The 19,580-nt window shown below is 44.4% G+C and overlaps 1 protein-coding gene across 1 annotated transcript in view; it reads right to left on the reverse strand.

Moving 5' to 3' along the window:
* LOC128324387 (phosphatidylinositol 3-kinase regulatory subunit alpha-like) overlaps positions 1-19,580 on the reverse strand; it is a 343,159-nt gene that overhangs the window by 155,134 nt on the left and 168,445 nt on the right. Inside the window, exon 9 of the mRNA XM_053248910.1 lies at positions 10,046-10,177. Coding sequence (XP_053104885.1) covers positions 10,046-10,177 — 132 coding nt within the window. The remainder of the gene's footprint in view (positions 1-10,045; positions 10,178-19,580) is intronic.

Consider the following 19,580-nt stretch of genomic DNA (forward strand, 5'->3'; position numbering starts at 1 on the left):
CAGGTTCAAGACATTCAAGAGATCTGAGTCTAAGGTTCCCTGTTTGTAAAATGGAGAATTGTTTTTGGCATTTCTAAGGAGGCAGAACATACAAGGCAGATAAAGACTGGGAGCATTGTTTTTGCTGCCTGTAGACCTCTGCTCAATCAAAATATAATGAATTAGTATTATTAGCTATTATTTCATTTTAAATGGAAACAAAAAATAATGAATTTTACAAGTGCTTTAGAGATTAGTAGCTGGGATTCTCATGTTGATTACTTTAAAATCACAGTCTCCCTTTCTGAGTTCTGTTTCTTTTAACTTTCACAGTTTCAACTATTTGGCTTGCCTTTTCCAACAAATAATTCCAGTAAAACCTAAATCTAAACACGGAAACATATTTATGCAGAGGGCCAAAAGGGAAGGAAAACCCCCCCACAAGAACTGAGAGGGGCTTCCAGAATGTCAAACGAAAAAAAGGCCCCTGAGATTTTTCTATGCCCATATAAAGCCAAAAAAGGACTAGTTTACAGTAAAAACCTACCAGGCAGCTCAGCCAAAAAATTACAATAACACTTTCTTTCTAGGCCAGTATCACAGGGACTTGGCAGTCACTTGGGCTTCTGGCCTGGAGTAACACACAAGATCTGAGCTTATATCCTTTTCAGTGCTTGAGGCAGTACCGTGTCTCATGGTGTGCCCGGACTACTAAGAATAGGAAGAATGTGAACTGGAATTTGGACAAGACTCTAAACAGTCTCCAATCCCCTTCTGTAATTTCTTCCAAGGCCATAACCTTTTGGCTGTCTCCTGCGTAAGAAGCTGGCCATTGGCTACCAGTGTTTCTGACATGCTTGTGCACTGGAGAAAACTACCCACTACACAGACAAGTTGAGTGACACTAGCCTTGAATTAGCATTCATACAGCTACAACCAGCACAAAAACCTGAACTGCTAAGCAACATTTGACATTTCTCCCCTTCCCCCCACCTCTTGCAGTACAAGAATTCTATTAATCTTGAATGAACTAGAAATAGAGACATGCCTAACCATTACCTGATTATTTTAGTTTCCCCATTTTGTTTTTAAAGGGCATGAATAGCGCAATAAACAGCAACTGAATAAACACAGAGAAGTGTGGGACAAATTTAAATAATAGGTAAATTGGCAAACCCCAGCTTGCCAAGACCCTCTCCTTTGTTCTAAGAACAAATATTAAAAGTCATCCACATCTGAAGGGAAATCTTGCAAAGTCTGAACACTGGGCACATTTTTAAACAACCAGTTGGCAGCAGTTTCCAGTGCAGTGGTATATAATATATTCTTTATGGCTAAGGAAAGGCCTGGGGAATCTAAACATAGACTCACTGCTGCCACTGCTTGTTGGGAAAGTGTGGGTGGGCAGGAAGAGCAAGCTCCAATTCATATGCTGCAAGTGCAGACTAATTTTGTGCCTTGGAATAAGCAGGTCATTAGCAGCTTCTGGGAAGGTATAGTGTGGCTGTTCATGTTCCACTTAAAGCTTGCCCACCCCAATCCGATTCACCTCTTCAGCTGCCTGGGACTAAGAATATACAGGTCTTTTCCTCCTCTCAGTTGCTGCTCATTATAAAGAGACCACGCACCACTGCAGGATACTGCTAATTCGGTTTATAAAACCTATCTCTAATTAAGGAAAAGGGAACAAAAATCTACTTCTCTCTCTTTTGCATTGCATAACCCACACCTTCTTATACAAGTTCACTGGGGCTGAATTTAGGCAGCATCTTGGTGCTTTCCTGACTGCGCTGGAGGAAATGCTATAAAATCCTACGGCAAACCCTAACGTTTTGAAGCTGGTTAGAGTTAGCCGTCTGATTTTACACCACTTCCTCCCATGCTGAGGCTTTGAGGGGAGAGGAGAAGGTGGGTGATGTGACAGCTTTCTCCCCTCCTCCCCTCTTCAGTGAATTTGCAAAAAAATTATAATTGGTGAGGGTTTTTTTTGGTACCGCTGGTACCGTTGCACAAGAGAATGAAAGAGAGCACCAAAACAAAACACACACAGCTGTCTCCCCTATACCAAAAAGCAGACAGGTATTTTCAATTTCTCACAACAATAATCATGAAATACACAGATACAGACACACATCCCTCTAAAAGGCACAGAGGGGAAAACACAGCTGCAATCCTATGCACACTTTCTTGGGAGGAAGCCCATTGATTTAAATTGTTTACTTCTGAGTAAACCCAGCAAGCCTGCAAACTGTTCTCAAAACTAAAAAAAAAAAATCAGCTACCATTTTACAATCATACAACAGATATTTATATACCGCTTTTCAACTAAAGTTTTTAACAAAAGTTTTACTGTAACAAAAGTGGTTTACATAGAGAAATTTTTTAAAAGGTGGATCCCTGTTTCCAAAGGTCTCACAATCTAAAAAGAAACTAGGGATGTGCATTTCGTTTCGGATACAAAACGTTTTGTGAACAAAACAGGCCATTTTGGCTGTTTTGTAGCCAAACAAAACAACCAATGCTCAAAACAGAAAATTTTGTAGCAAAAACAAAACGTCCCTGTTTCGGATACAAAACTTTTTGTTGTTTCGGCTGTTTTGGAACTTCATTTTGCAATGCAGAAAGTCTTTCTCCTTCAGTCTCCATTTTTAGTTTTGACATCTGTTTTAATTTCCAGCCCTTCCATCCCGCAGATTGGCCAGCGAAAGCATGGGCTGATCTGCTGGCAATTGCCTCCTTATTCCTTTTAAGCAAATTTAAGGGTAAATTTTACCCTCATTGGCCAGTGGGGCAGTGTGCATTTCACTGTTGTGTGTAGATCAATTGCATTTTGGGCAGGGGGGATGTGCATGACCTTTGGAAATCTGCCTGATTTTTCCCAAAGCTCTGCTGTTGTTGATGTGTGATGTTGATGCTATTTGGGGTGGATTGGGGCAGAAAGGGGGCTTTAGGGGCAGAAGAGTGGTTCAGGTGGTAGTGCCCCAATGGGTGCCTGCTGCCACCCAGATTCCAAAGGAATTGGGAAAAGGGCTGATTTTTAAAGAATTTCTGAAGTTGAAATGTCTTTGGGGCAGAGTTGGGGCAGAAAGGGGGCCTGAGGGGCAAAACAGTGGGTTGGGTGGCAGTGCCCCAAGGGGTGCCTGCCACAACCCAGAGCCCAAAGGAACAGGGCAAAGCGCTGATTTCTTAGGAATGGTTGGAAGTTTATGCTTCTTTAAGGTCCCCCCACCCCCCAAGGAATAATGGAGGTTTCAGCAGACCCATAACTCCACCTGGGGGACACTGGGGTGGCCAGGAGTGAGTGGTGGTGTAGTGCACATAGGGTGCCAACCGCCCCCATGGGTTGCTAACCAATGGGGGTGCTGGGTTCTGTTGTTTCTGAGGTGTTCTGAGTGTAGATTCTCTGGTAGCATATGAGATTTTCAATGACAAACCATGAATCCACTCTCATATGCTACCAGAGAATCTGAATCTACACTCAAAACATCTCAGAAACAACAGAACCCAGTACCCCATGGGTTAGCAACCCATGGGGGTGGTTGGCACCCTATGTGGTCTACACCACTACTCACTCTGGGCCACCCTGGTGCCCCCCAAGTGCAGTTATGGGGCAGGAATTATGGAGGTCCATCATTCCCCATGGGGAAGAAATTTACAGACACACAAACTCCATTATAGCTTTAAAAATCAGCCTTCTGCCCAATTCCTTTGAAATAATTCTGGCAGCTTCCTTGCCCCCACTGGGCATTACCACCCACCCTACTCTGCTCTGGGCCACCCCTTTCCCCCCAACATGAAGCTATACTTTTGCCAAAACCTCTATTCTTCCCTATGGGAAAAATCCTATACTGCAAAAATTCACCAAAACCCAGCCTTTTGCCCAATTCCTCTGAAATTTGGGTGGTAGTTTCCACTCATTGGGCACTACCACCCCCACCCACTAGTTTTTCCCTGGGGCCATTTTTTAAAATCCAAAACGTTTCAAATTCGGATTTTGCAATTTCGAACAAAAAAAAATTGGGGTGTTTCGGATTGGCTGGTTTCAAACAAAGAATAAAATGGGGGTGTTTCAGATTTGGGCCAAAAACAAAACAGGAAAAAAACCCCGCACAACCCTAAAAGAAACATAAGACACACATCCCTCCAGCCACTGGCTGGATAGGGCCAGTTGCTCTCCCCCTGCTCAATAAAGAGTGCCTCTTTGCTCAGTTAGCAGGGACATATCACGCACATACAACGCTTTAAACCTGAAACATCAAGAATAGATGTGAATACAGGCTGTGGCTGTGCAAACAGCACCTTGCTGTTCCTCTATGCAAGATGGTGTCAAAACTCAGACCGTATGAATGCACACCAAGCCTATGCAGAGTGAAGCAATTTTAAGTTCCCATCTGGAAAGCACCCGTACAAACTACTCAGAAGTTCTCAGAACAGAAAAGACACAAGGCAGAGTTCCTGGATTTGGTTACAAACAGTGGGTAAAGTGGATGAAGCGTAAACAAAGAAATTTGCTCTTCTTCAGCCCAGTGCATTGCACATTCTTATAGCACCAGGATACATCACACCAAATCAATACCAGTTCACAATTCTTATCAGTGTGGATGAAAGAGAGTTAAGCTGTGCTATGGCGCAGAAACAGCCTGAAATCCAGAGTGACCAGGAGAGCTGGTCTTGTGGTAGCAAGCATGCTTTGTCCCCTTAGCTAAGCAGGGTCTGCCCTGGTTGCATATGAATGGGAGACTTGATGTGTGAGCACTGTAAGATATTCCCCTCAGGGGATGAGGCCGCTCTGGGAAGAGCATCTAGGCTCCAAGTTCCCTCCCTGGCATCTCCAAGATGGGGCTGAGAGAGATTCCTGCCTGCAACCTTGGAGAAGCCGCTGCCGGTCTGTGAAGACAATACTGAGCTAGATGGACCAATGGTCTGACTCAGTATATGGCAGCTTCCTATGTTCCTATAAACTAATACAAAGTTTATTGTAAGCCTTCTTTTTTTAATTATTGCACTATCAGCCACCAGCACACCCCACCCCAACTATCCCTTCACTTTTTGTAACCAAAAGTGAGAGAACAGGAAAGAGTGAAGGGACAATGAGAAGTTTGTTCTCTGTTTGTTTTATACTGATATGCAATGGTTGATATACCTACATATGCTATTTAAGTAGCGTTAAATATGAGTCAATAAATGCTTTTGGCTAATCAATAAATTAGTCCAAAGTAGCTCTACCTTGTTCCGAGTCCCTTCTAGCCATTGCACAGTATTGTCTGAACTGTAGGGGTTAGTCTATGAGTGGTAATCAGGGGATAGCGCATGGAAGTTTGAACTAGACATGACATGCACTTGTGTGCATCTTGCCCCCAACAATTCTTTGCCCCAAAGTGATATCGGGAGGCTGCAAGTTGAGTAGAGAAACAGCAGGGGTGGAGGGTGCTTAACACTTTCTCCCCGGGCCATTCTTCTGTTGAAAATTACGCCACCCACCCCAAGCTGTTTTTCTCTCCACAGGGGAAAAGACCATGCAGCTGGTGGTGGTGGGAAAATGGCATCAAGCTTTGGGAGGTGTTGAGATATATACCAAAGTAATTTGAGTACGGTCTGCATTTAATTGTTGCTGACAGCTTAAATCACATTGACTCTGCCAGAGGCAAGATAGGATACCTTTAGTGTACTCTCCTATTTCTTCTCATAGCAATGTACAGTTAGAAAACATCCCAAGAAGTTTTGCAAGGAAATCCTCAGTCTGTCAAATCATTCCAGCAAATTGTGCACACTTTCTTTAGATATTGATAAACCGCCCTGCTCGTGTGTGGGGAAAGTGATGTACATTAATAATAGTAGACAGGTACCTGCTTGCAAAGCCACCTAATGGCGCAGCTGGGAAATGCTTGACTATCAAGCAAGAGGTTGCTGGTTCGAATCCCCGCTGGTACTGTATTGGGCAGCAGCGATATAGGAAGATGCTGAAAGGCATTATCTCATACTGCACGGGAGGAGGCAATGGTAAACCCCTCCTGTATTCTACCAAAAGAAAACCACAGGGCTCTGTGGGTGCCAGGAGTCAAAATCGACTTGACAGCACACTTTACCTTTTACCTGCTTGCAGGCTCACAATCTGAACTGAACCAAAAACAAACAAATGGAACTCGGCAATGGAAATCAGTTCCTGCTGCTTTACTATTGAACAAAACATCACACACCCACATAAAATAAAAGGGGGTGGAGGGATTTACTACAGTGTATTAAACAACACACAGCCTTACTGACTTTATTATGCACCCTATGTTTGGGTCTTTTTTTTTTTTTAAGCATTTGTCAAATTCCATAATGCCAGTGGGAGGGAAAATACAGTCACCTTTTTTTAATCTTTCGAGCTATAAAACAATGTTTGCTTCCAACATGAAGTTTGCTTTTTCTTGCTCTAGTTGTTTTGGCTGACTGTCTCCTCATTATAATATGTGACCCTGGCATGTTTTGCTTTTGTATCAGAGGTCACCTTTTATTTGGATGGGTTTGCCAAACCAAGTTGTTCTTGTTGTTTCTCTCTTGTAGATATAAACAAGAGCATTACAAATCTTGCTCAGACTCTCTTTAAATTCTTCAAACATCCTACTCCTAAGCAGAGGTTCTCCTAAGCAGAATGCCACAAATTCACTTCAGATTTTGCTTTGGGTAAAATTGAGTGGCAACTCAAAATACAGGATATTCTGAGCCATATTAAAATCTGACATGAAAGGGAGTTGCTCACACATGGAGGCTATTTTCACGATTGCAGAAAATCGGGCTGGCCTCTGCTAGCCCGATTTTCTGCAATCGTGAGAACCACCGGGCTCGGCTGCGAACCCGGTGGTTCTTGAGCGGGTAAGCTGCTCAAGTACCCCTCCCCTAAAACCGGGTTTGTGGAGTGAGCATTATGCAAACCCAGTTTTTAAAATCGTGAGTAGCCACAGCGCAGCTCCATGCCGCGGCTACTCATGAGGAGACCCTGGGGGGAGGCGAAAAGCTGCCTCCCGGCTCTGGGGGTCTCGTCAGCATGTCCTGTGCACTCGCGCAGGGCATGCTGGATCTTCCGGGGGCTGATCAGCCCCTGCTCCCCCCAGCCCCCACCGGCTCCGTCACAGAGCCGGCAATCATGTGGGCGGCCGATCCGGCCACCCAGGGCTCCCGCCCTGCTCGTGTGCCCACTCTCCCCACTCACTCTCACAAACCGGGTCTCACTGATCGTGAGACCCGGCTCATGGTTTTCCTTAGTGTGTCGTTCCATTCACTGCAATGAGTGCTGCTGGCTTGAATTCCAGGCTGCAAAGTTCAATGAGCCTGGCACTGCCACTTTTTCAAACAGAATCTGTTACAGGTTCACAGCTTCTATTGCACTGAGTGTGGCCAGGTCTGGGGAGCTCAATGTAAATACCCTCCCCAATCTCATTTCTTTATCAGGCTGAAGTGTGGTTTATCTAAGGGCTAGCCTAACTTGGATATAATTGCAAAACCCACATTATTAGCAGGCTTAGGGGACTTTTAACACAAATCCACTAGAGCATGAGTCAACATTATTGCTGCAAGCTTTAATTGGTAGATCAACCAACTAAAGCTTTAGCTGATCAATCAGAGGAGGCCAATGTTAAATAGGTGGTGCTGTAAGTTAAGGCCTGTTTTATTAATTTTGGTCCTAGTGTGTTTCTGAAATTTTGAATTAAAAGAAAACATTAAATACAGTCCTGCTTTGTAAACAATTAATGCTAGCTTTTGTTTATTAAATTGTAAATAATCTTGTATTACCTTTAGGATCTCAAAAGGGCACTTGTAGCGTGTTTTCATAATATGCATATTTATTTAAGTTGAATTAATTAATTTGTTAATAAATTTAAAAGCAGGTGATTAAATCAACTAGAAACTCTTTAATTGGTTGACAGCCCTAATCAAAACACATCTTTTCTGCAGTCTGGCCCTGAAAAGCACTAGTGGGAGTGTTGTTGCACAAACTTTAATAAGCCTGATTGATGCACATTCAATCCTTGTGTTTAAGAACACAATAAACTAAGGCACATTCATTCAAATCACCACAGAGAATAATATGGAAGATTATAACACCAGTAACAGAGAAACTAGGATTGGATGACTACTACTACTTACGGTGAAACTCGAAAAATTAGAATATCGTGCAAAAGTTCATTAATTTCAGTAATGCAAATTAAAAGGTGAAACTGATATATGAGATAGACGCATTACATGCAAAGCGAGATAAGTCAAGCCTTAATTTGTTATAATTGTGATGATCATGGCGTACAGCTCATGAGAACCCCAAATCCACAATCCCAGAAAATTAGAATATTACATGAAACCAATAAAACAAGGATTGTAAATAGAACAATATCGGACCTTTGAAAAGTATAAGCATGCATATGTATTCAGTACTTGGTTTGGGCCCCTTTTGCAGCAATTACTGCCTCAATGCGGCGTGGCATGGATGATATCAGCCTGTGGCACTGCTGAGGTGTTATGGATGCTTCAATAGAGGCCTTCAGCTCTTCTGCATTGTTTGGTCTCATGTCTCTCATCCTTCTCTTGGCAATGCCCCATAGATTCTCTATGGGGTTCAGGTCAGGCGAGTTTGCTGGCCAATCAAGCACAGTAATCCCATGGTCATTGAACCAGGTTTTGGTACTTTTGGCAGTGTGGGCAGGTGCCAAGTCCTGCTGGAAAATGAAGTCAGCATTCCCATACAGCTCGTCTGCGGAAGGAAGCATGAAGTGCTCCAAAATCTCCTGATAGACGGCTGCGTTGACCCTGGACTTAATGAAGCACAGTGGACCAACACCAGCAGATGACATGGCTCCCCAAATCAACACAGACTGTGGAAACTTCACACGGGGCTTCAAGCATCTTGCATTGTGTGCCTCTCCATTCTTCCTCCAGACTCTGGGTCCTTGGTTTCCAAATGAGATGCAAAAGTTGCTCTCATCAGAAAAGTGGACTTTGGACCACTGAGCAACAGACCTTTTTTTTCTTCTTGAGCCCAGGTAAGACGCTTCTGATGTTGTTTGTTGTTCAGGAGCGGCTTGACAAGAGGAATACGACATTTGAAGCCCATGTCCAGGATCCGTCTGTGTGTGGTGGCGCTTGATGCACTAACTCCAGCCTCAGTCCACTCCTTGTGAAAGTCCCCAACACTTTTGAATGGCCTTTTCCTGACAATCCTCTCCAGGCTGCGGTCATCCCTGCTGCTTGTGCACCTTTTTCTTCCACACTTTTCCCTTCCACATAACTTTCTATTAATGTGCTTTGATACAGCACTTTGGGAACATCCAACTTCTTTTGCAATTACCTTTTGAGGCTTTCCCTCCTTATGGAGGGTGTCAATGATGGTTTTCTGCACAACTGTCAAGTCAGCAGTCTTTCCCATGATTGTGATTCCTAATGAACCAGACTGAGAGACCATTTAAAGGCTCAGGAACCCTTTGCAGGTGTTATGGATTGATTAGCTGATTGGAGTGGGACACCTGGAGCCTAGACTGTTGAACCTTTTCACAATATTCTAATTTTCTGGGATTGTGGATTTGGGGTTCTCATGAGCTGTACGCCATGATCATCACAATTATAACAAATTAAGGCTTGACTTATCTCGCTTTGCATGTAATGCGTCTATCTCATATATCAGTTTCACCTTTTAATTTGCATTACTGAAATTAATGAACTTTTGCACAATATTCTAATTTTTCGAGTTTCACCTGTATGTACCACTTTTCAGCAAAAGTTCTTAAAGCAGTTTACATAGAAAAAGAATAAATAAATACAAAAATAAAATGGCTCCCTGTCCCCAAAGGGCTCACAATCTAGAAATAAACCTAAAATAGACACCAGCAACAATCACTGGAAGGATGCTGTGCTGGGGCTGGAGAAGGGAAGTTGCTCTTCCCCTGCTTAATATAATATAATAGATCTAGTACTTTGAAAGGTGGCTCTGGTGCACAGGCCTGTTTCCAGAGATTCCATGAAAATTATGACATGACAGAACTTTGGAATATGGATCTTTTAAAAGGTGGTAAAACAAAAAAGAAGGCACATTTACCTTGAACTGTGTAGAGCAGTTTGCTGTAAATTGCTGGGTGAATGACAGGGCAAGGGAGCTGCTGCATGTGGCATCTGAGCATTTTGGCTAAGGTCTGCCCATCAAATCCATCCAATTCAACAGATGCCAGATCTGGAAGGAGAGAAGAAGGGGAAGTTACTCTCAAAGCCTAATGTGTGACTTGGGGTGGAGATGGAATTGAGCTCTTCTCCACAAGACAAAAAACAATGCTTGTAGAGAAGGAACCTGGTTTTGGAAGAAATATTACAAATCTTTATGAGGGAGAACAGGGAGTTTTCTAGATTACATGCTACAACAGTTTCATAGTGTCTGCTAAGCTCCCCTCCATATTTCTCATGTTGTGACATGGCGGTTGCTGCACTGTCACCAGGGTGCTGTCAATATTTCCGATGCCTTGATTTGGGTTTTATTGATGAGTTTTGGCCCTATAACATTGTAAAACTGTTGCAGGAGAGTGCTGTGTTTTTCTGTTGTACTGAGGCTTGCCCTGTGTTTGATGCATTGTAGCGCAGTGTGGTCTGGACAGTTCACTTGGATTTGTCAATTTTTACAACCCCTTTCCACCCATTCCTGAAATAATGTTGCTACTCATGCAAAAAAAATTAAAAAATTAAAAAATTGAGTTCTTGTGCAAGGGTGCAACTCATTTCTCATCTGCTTTTAATTTCAATTGCTCATGTTTTTCATTAAGATTTTTTTTTTAACACATTCACGCTGTGGATTCGCTAGCTCATTTGGCAGATTGAACTGTTGATATGTAAAGTTACACAATATATTTTTCTCAATATATTGTCGCCTCTCAGTTTTTCATTTCTGTGTTCGGCCCTAGGTTTCAGTCACAATTGTCTCCGGAATTTGATATATAAAGCTGATTTTTCTTTCTTTAAAAAATATATATCTAACATATTTCCACTCTGTTTCACTCCCGCTTTTATCCTTGGCTTTTGATCCCATTGGTCTCACACCTCATATGTTCAGTGCTTCTTCTTGCGCAAAGGAGAAAGTTGTTACACCTTTGCACAAAAACACCAAGAAATGTTTTGTTTAAAAAAGAGTTCATTGAGTCAGCGGTTCCCCACCTCCTCCACAACCCTATTGGCTGGAAATGGAGGAGGAGGAAGGGGCAGTGATTGTAATCCAGGTGGAATATGGACACCACCTGCCTGGAAAATCTGCTGCAGTGGTGGGCAATACGGACAGCCAAAACCCTGTCACGTTGCATAGAAAATTGCATCAAAGCTGCTGTGCTCACAGTATCAAACCTCTGCCTAATTCTGCTGCACTTTGCAAGACTTTAACTGTTGCAAATCTCATAGTACGGAAAACGCCCATCAGTATACAGTATAAACTGTATACAAAGTGTGCCCCTTCCTGGACACACGAACAGCTTCTGTCCTGTGATGCTTCTTTTGTGCTATAGAATATATTGAAGGACATGAAGCACTTCCAGTATCACATAGTTTTTGGGAGATAACGCTAAAATAAAGACCACTTCTAATACACTACTAATTAATATAAAATGGCAAAATGGCCTTTCACCATATTCTGCAGTACCAAAAAAAGGGACAAGTCCTGTTTGTGTTCCAGCAAGCTTTTTATTTGCCTGCTGAATAGGACTTATTTTTAAACTTTGCTCTTATAATTTTTAACCCTCATCCTGAGTCATGATTCTTTATGCATGAGTGGGACTTCCTACTCCCAAGTAGTCCCCTTGTTACATTGGATGCCCCCCAACTGCTCCAGGCCACAGAACCTACGATTTAGTATCTCATTCCAGGGGAGTGCAGTGGTGACCCCCACATCCCAAGCATGGCATTCTGTATGACTGCACGACTCACTGAGAATGGGAGTTGTTAGCTAAGAAAAACGAACATTTCAAACTCCACAATGAGGATCCATACTTCAACATCTCAGCATTTCAGCTAAAAGGACACACTGTGACTGACCTAAAGGCAATCATCATAGGTCTGGAAGCTGGTCAAATGCATTCTACAGGCTTGTCTCCCACAATAATAATATATTTTGATTGGTTTCTTGTCAGTTGTCCTTGGGCACACATTTCTTGAGTACACGTAACAGCAACATCTTCTATCCATCCAAGCCAAACACAGATGACAATGGTTACCTTTGTGAATGTGGGTGCATCTCTGTGGTATGTCTGGCTTGTGTCTCATAATGCCTACATAGGTCAATTTCTTGCTCAGGAGAGCGTCTGCTAGCTATGCACTGGAACAAACATTAACTCCCACCACAATCTTCCGAGGGCAGGTTCAGAGGAACACAGCCCTGCACTTACAATAGCATCAGAGCTGCAGCAAGAATGCTCTTGGCACATATTTTAAATGCGTGAGAGAGATGCTCATCTGAATTGCCCCTCTAAACATGCTCCAACAAGGTTTTGGATTGTATGTAGAGAGGCAGTTCACCTGAAGTGGCCACCCCAAGTGTACAGCCCCGGCTGTACACATTGCTGAGCAACTTGCAGGCCTACTTGTCTTTGTTGCAGTCCTCCGGTTTACTTGCCAAGGTAAACATCTCCTGTCAGTGGGTAGGATATCTCTGCATCACACCACCACCACATTTTCAAATTGTACTTCTTTGGTTTCCTTGGCATGTGTTGCCAGAAGGGACAGTGCCTCAGAAACCTAACAGTTGTTCATCAGCTGTTAGTTCAGACTAACACTGAACACTGAATGTAGCACTGCTGCAGCTGCTGCACAAACAAGGTCCAGATACCTCTAATGGTTGCCAGCTTGGTAATCACTCTTCTTTACTGTCATGTGACTTTGTCATTGAAACGTAAATTCCTTGTGATGTCCTCAATCCATCTTAGCTGCTACAGCTTGGAGGATGAATACAACTGAAGGAAGCCCAGGCGGGTGTGCGGTTGGGGAAGTCAGTCATGTGACCTGCCTCTTCTCCCCCCCGCCGGCAATGGGCCCATAGACAACTGTCTCCCCTTGCCCTATTATAGTTATGCCCCTGCCACTCACTCTGGCCAGATCTCTCCTTGCTCCAGGTTGGGCCAGAGTGATGTTTCAGGACCCCGCACCACTTCAGTATCTCCTGATGTTGCTTCCCCTTTTCTGGGTGAGTCAGGCAGAGGGTAGGGGTGTGCACAAGACCGCCTGGTCCGGTTCAGTTAGAATTTGAACTGGACCCAAATCGGACCAGGCCAGTTTGATTTTGCCCCCCCCCATTGAACCCCCTCTCCGTGTGGTCCGGTCCAGGGGGGTTGTCAGACCACCCAAATGGGGCAATTTTGCATAAAGGAAGGCTGGTGGGGGGAGGAGGAGCCTCCGTTGACGCCCTCCTGCCACCTTAGAGAAGCCCCCCAGAGAGGGTAAATTAAAAAAAGATTTTTTTTAATTTTAAAAAAATGGCTCAACAAACTCCTGAACCGGGGATGGTAGTGTCCGGTCTTTACTTGTTCCAAACAGATGATTCCCCGTGCACAAAGGGAGCAGGGAGGGTCAGAGACTGGGATGTGTTGTTCTGGCCCCCGGAAATACAATGATGCACCACACAAGTGCGCGGTGCATCATGGGGATCCCCCTCCCCTCCCCAGACTCCCCGCAGTGTGGCAGCCATGCTTGCCACACGATTAAAAAATGTGGTTAAGGGAGTGCTCGCTCCTTTAACCTTGTTTTCAAGTGTGGCTATTTAGGCGGGTTTGCTGTTGTGTTGCCGCTGGGATCAGGCCAATCTCAGCAGTTCACAGCGTGTGCAAAACTGGGCTGGGCTCCCTCAGCCCAGTTTTGCACGTGCATGTGAATGGCCTCATTGTCTGATATTGTGGGAGGGGATCATTTCATCTGCTCTAACTTGGGAGCACAGAACTGTGCAGTGCTGCCTTCAGACTATTTTTCAGACTCTGAGATGCTTCACATGATTGGTGTGAAGTGCCAGATGGGGTTTGTGCAGGGAGAGCAGGCTTGGCCGGCTCTTCCTGCATGAGCAGTCACTCATCACTAGGCAGCCGGATCGGCCTCCCAGACGAGCAGCTGCTCCGGTTGGGCGCTCCCATGCCCAGCCGCAGCTCTGTCGGGAGTTCTGGGGGTTGGGGGAAGGGGAGCGCTGCCATGCGGTGCCCCAGCCCCCCAAATCCCAGGAAGGCATGTATGTGGTGCCTTCCTGAGGCCCTCCTCCTCTCTCCCCTCCCCCCCACCCCAGTGTGTAAGCCGTGGCTGCAACCTCATTTAGGGTGAGGGGTAATTAACCTCCTTTAGGGTGAGAGGTACTTAGGCAGGCTAGCTGCAAGAGAACCACCGGGCTCACCCGCGAGCCTGTTGTTTCTCACAATTGCTCAAAAGCTGGCTAAGGGAGCCCAGCCTGGTTTTGAGCAATTGTGTGAATAGCTTCACTATTTAAATAGCTTCACTAAATTAAACTTGCAGGGGGAAACAAAACTGAAGTTTCCAAAGAGAAACAGGGGGACTATTCACACAATTGCAGAAAATCGGGCTAGCCTCCGCTAGCCAGGTTTTCTGAAATCCTGAGAACCACTGGACTCGGCTGCGAGCCCAGTAGTTCTTGAGCAGGTAACCCACTCAAGTAGCCTGCCCCTAAAACCGGGTTTGCGGAGCAAGCGCTCCGCAAACCCGCTTAAAAAAAAATCATGTGTAGCTGTGGCGTGGCTCCGTGCCGTGACTACTCACAAGGAGACCCCCAGAGGGAGGCAAAAAGCCACCTCCCGGCTCCGGGGGTCCCGCCAGCATGCCCTGCGTGCTCACGCAGGGCATTCTGGAGTTTCCAGGGGCCAATTGGCCCCCGCTCCCCCAGCCCCCGCGGGCTCCGTCACGGGGCCAGCAATCGTGTGGGTGGCCAATCCGGCCACCCAGGGCTCCCGCCCTGCTCGTGTGCGGGGAGAGAGGACTTAGCCCACTCTCCCCACTCACTCTCGCAAACCGAGTCTCACTGATTGTGAGACCCAGCTCAGGGTCTTCTCTCCCATCCAAAATAGCTTAACTTGGGGATGCAACAGAACTCACTACCCACCATTCATTTTGGGATATTTTTTTTCTCCCAATTGACTTAATATGGGAATGGGATAGAAGCTACTCCTCCATAGAGAGTTCATTCATTTTTGGGTGGTTTTCTAACCTGTGTCATATTTTTTATTAACAACAACAACAAGAAGAACAACAACTATTTATTAATAGTTAACAACTATTTATTAATAGTTAACAAAATTAATAGTTCAACAAACTTTTCCAAAGTGGTTTACATAGAGAAATAACAAACAAATAAAGAAACAAATAAGATGGATTAATAACATAAATATAACTGGTGGGCCATACTTGTGGATATACTGTGAATTACAGTAGGGGTGTGCATGGACTTGTTTGCCACCAACCGGCCTGTTAAAGTGGTTTCATTGCAAACTGCGGCAAACCGGTTAGTCTACCTAACGAGCCTAGCCAGTAGGTTTGACCGAACTGGTTTGGGGACCTGTGGTTCAGTCTGAATTTGGACTGACCTGCGGCCACTGGTCCATGCACACCCCTATTACCAGAGTGCAGGTGAGAGTTTGACAAGAAGAGCACGCCCTGAACCACTGTCGGGAGTACAGTGGTTTGCTTGTTTATGAAATCTGCCCCCAAATCCAGATGAGGGTTAAATGTAAGTTTGTCTATTGCTGCTTTTCTGTTTGTTGGTTTGTGTTGTTATTGATTGAATTGAAGGTTTATTACTTCTTTCATATTTTATTGTTTTGTATTGTTTTTGTATGTAAGCTGCCATGAGTGCCTACATTTTGAACTGAAAAGGTGATGCATGTTATGTGATAGAAAAATAAATATATTCCTAACCCAATGTTCATTTGCCTTATTGGAATTGAAGAAATTAGGAGAAGTCACACAATAAGGCTATTTACACACACGTGCAAAACTGGGCTAAGGGTTTTTTTCTAACTCCTATCACTACCTGAGTCTAAGCATGCAGTCTAAGAGTCATGAGTCTAGGAGTCTTGCATGCAGAAGGTTCCAAGTTCCCTCCTTGGCATCTCCAAGATGGGAGAGAGACTCCTGCTTGCAGACATGGATAAGTTATTGCCAGTCTGTGTAGACAATATTGAGCTTGATGGACCAATGGTCTGACTCAGTATAAGGCAGCTTCCTATGTTCCCATGAGATGTACTCAAAAGCATGGTCTGATCCAAGCCTCTGGTAGGGGTGTGCACAAAACTAGATTTGCTGGTTTGACTTGAATCTGAACTGGATTTGAAGCAACCTGGCCTGGGTTGGATTTGGCCTGGTCAAGCTTGGCTTGGTTCGAGGTGGAACGGAGCCAGTTGAACTGGCTTGGAACTATACTGGTAAAGGGGAAACCAATGAGGATCCCCCTTTACCAGTTAAGGGGCAGGGGGGCTTTGCTAGTATAGAAGGGGCAGGAGGGGCGTAAATATGTACTTACAAGTATGAGCCATGGCTGTAGTGATGGTGGCAGTCATGTGGGGGAGCAGTAGATCTCCATCCCCTGCCGGCTTCCCCCTGAGTAGTTGGGGCTATCAGTGGCCTGGGCCAGGCCTTCTCTGGCCCACGTTGGGCCTCTGTGCATGCATGGGGGCCATTTTCCTTACCTCTGTGCATTGCAGAGGCCATTTGTGCGACCATGCTTCATGGTCAAGCAAATGGCCTCCACACATGCACAGGGGACATTTTACTAACCGCACATGTGCAGAGGCCTGAACTGGGCAGCCGATGGCCCTGGCTACTCAGAGAGAGGCCGGCAGAGCTGAAGGGGAGCCCCTGCTGCAGTCCATACATGTAAGTACATATTTACTCCTCTCCCGCCCCCTCTATACTTAGGAAAGCCCTCCAGCCCCTGCCTGTATGGTAAAGGGGAATCCTCAAAGGATTCCCCTTTACCAGTATAGCTTCGAGCCAGCTTCAGTTCAATCTAGGCCTAGTTCAGCTCAAACTTGTTCCAGTCCAACCCCGGACCCATCGAGCCCGGCTTAAAGCAAGCTGGCTCATACACTCCTAGCCTCTGGTTCAGCTCTCATTGTAAAATGCTGACAACAGAATGTAAACAGAGAGGCTTTTTCAAGCAGGAGAGGCTGTGAAACTCTCTTCCTCCAATCAGAGCTACTCCACATGGGTATAGCTTTCGCCTGCTTCTCCAATTGAAAGTTGAGTCTCCCTGAGGAGGTTCGGAGTCCCAGCATCTACCATGCCTGGGAAGATCAAGAGGTTTGAGGTTAACACTGCAACGCGGGTTAAAGATATTGGAAATCCAAGTGAGGAGCTCATTTCACAGTGCAAGACAGGTTTTAGTGAATCAAGAAGTGTGCGATCCTGAAAGAGTGTGATGTGTGTTGAATGTTCTCGGACCGCCTCTACTTCATGGAGACTCAAAGCTCTCTATCTCCACAAAAGAGCTCTTCTCTCCTCTTATCTTGGTTAAGAGCAGGGTACAAATGCTGGGTTGCCCTACTTTGAGCAATCTGGGTTGGAGGGATTTTAATGAGTTCACACAGTCTTGCAAACCAGGGTAGTCTGCCTCATGGTTTTGATTATTGTGTCAATAGACCTACAGAGGCTCTCCACACAAGCAATGTAGAGAGCCGAGGAGGGTTTGGTGGGGAGAGTGGGCTTGGCCTGCTCTCCCTGCACATGAGCACTCTGCCCTCCCTGGGCGGCCAGATTGGGCACCCACATGATTACTGGCTTCATCACGGAGCCGGTTGGGGCAGTGGGGATCAGGGGCCACCTGGCCCCTGGAATTCCCAGCATTCTGGAGGGACCCCTGACACCAGGAGGCTTGTTGTAGCCTCCCGGTCAGAGATCTTCTCGTGTGTCACTGTGGTGTGGAGCTGCAGTGTGGCGGCACATGATCACCAAAACAGGGTTAGTGGAGCACTTGCTCCTCTAACCTCATTTTAGAGGAAGGGTATTTAGGTGGGCTGGCCACTGCTGAATCACTGGGCTTGCCCATGAGCCCAGTGGTTCTCACGACCACTGGCAAGTGGGCTGGGCTCCCTTAGCCCACTTTTCAGTGGTAGTGAGAATAGCCTCACAGTCTTTTTTGCATTATCTCTCACACTTGGCATTTTTGCTACTGTTGTTCTTTCTTTTATAATTATTTAATGTCATATTGGAATTTATTGTTTTTGGGTAGTGATTTTTTAAATGTTTGCTAATTGTTAGAATTCTGTTGAGATAATCTTGTCAAATTATTATATGAGATTTATTATTATTAAATGTATTTGATACATCATTGGATTTGAACTTTATTTATTTACCACCAAACATTTATCACCAAACTGTGCCTACTCTGTTCTTATCAATCTCTGGATCCATACTAATTTCCAACCACTATTCAAGTGGTAGAATAATTTTTTTTTTTCCAATGAAGCTGGAACCACTCCCTTTCTCAGTGAGGCTTTTACAACCTGCTGGAGCCTTCTGGAGATCCCGCCCATACTAGATATAATGAGCTATGATTGGCAAGGGTCAGGCATACAGGCAGTTGGCTGAACTTGACTAAATACTTTGTCCACATCCTTGGGTTCCAAAAACTAAGACTCATCCATTAAAACTGGACCAGATGGGTACTCTGAACACCTCCACCAATGATACTGCATTAATTGCAGAATAAGTCATATGAGAACCTTACCTTCAAAATGGGTCAATGGGATAATTGCACTTAAATGGAAGATGCACTTAAATATCTCCCATGGGAATCAATTGGACTTAAAATTGGTTATCTTTAGCTGGATTATACCTACAATGGTGTTTTTTTTTTAAAGGCCACTGTAGTTGCAAGGTTAGGGTAAGAAAATAATAGCAGAGACAAGAGGGGAGGGGAATACAACTTGGCAGCCATGAACATGGAACAAGAAGCCACACAGGAAGGACATGGTAGATCTGCACACTGAAATAAACTTGTAAAAAGGCACTGAACACATTTATTCATCCAGGCTTTTAATTAGATTTATAGTTTTAAATAATTTTAATACTGGGTTTTAAATGTTTTTAATCTTTTAAATGATTTTAATTGTTAATTGATTTAGTATTTTAAATGATTTTAATTGTAAACTGCCCAGAGACACAAATTTTAGGCAGTATAGAACTATTTTAAAGAAAATATGAATAAATAAATAAATATTTTGATGGTAACTGCTTATTTGAACAATATCCATTTTCTCTTGGCAGCTATGCAGGTTACAGATGTTTAATTATGATTAAATGTCTAATTACAATTAACCATAATTAATTTAAAAGTGGAGAAGCCCAATTTTTAATGTATCGCAATTCACGACAGGAAGTCATGTCTTATGTATCATATATTACTGAAAACAGGAGGAACCCATTCCAAGATAACGGAATTTATGAGAAGCAATTTTAGGGGCATATATTTAAAAAGAGAATTACACCAACAACGCTGGGTTCTTTTCCGTGGAGAGGAACCTATAATTTGCCAAAAATAAGAACTGACAATTAGAAATGGCAAGCAACCACAAACCATTGGGACACCTAATTATATTCCCCATGTCCTATATGTCACCCCT

Source organism: Hemicordylus capensis, chromosome 4 (assembly GCF_027244095.1).
Source record: "Hemicordylus capensis ecotype Gifberg chromosome 4, rHemCap1.1.pri, whole genome shotgun sequence".
Taxonomy (NCBI): domain Eukaryota; kingdom Metazoa; phylum Chordata; class Lepidosauria; order Squamata; family Cordylidae; genus Hemicordylus; species Hemicordylus capensis.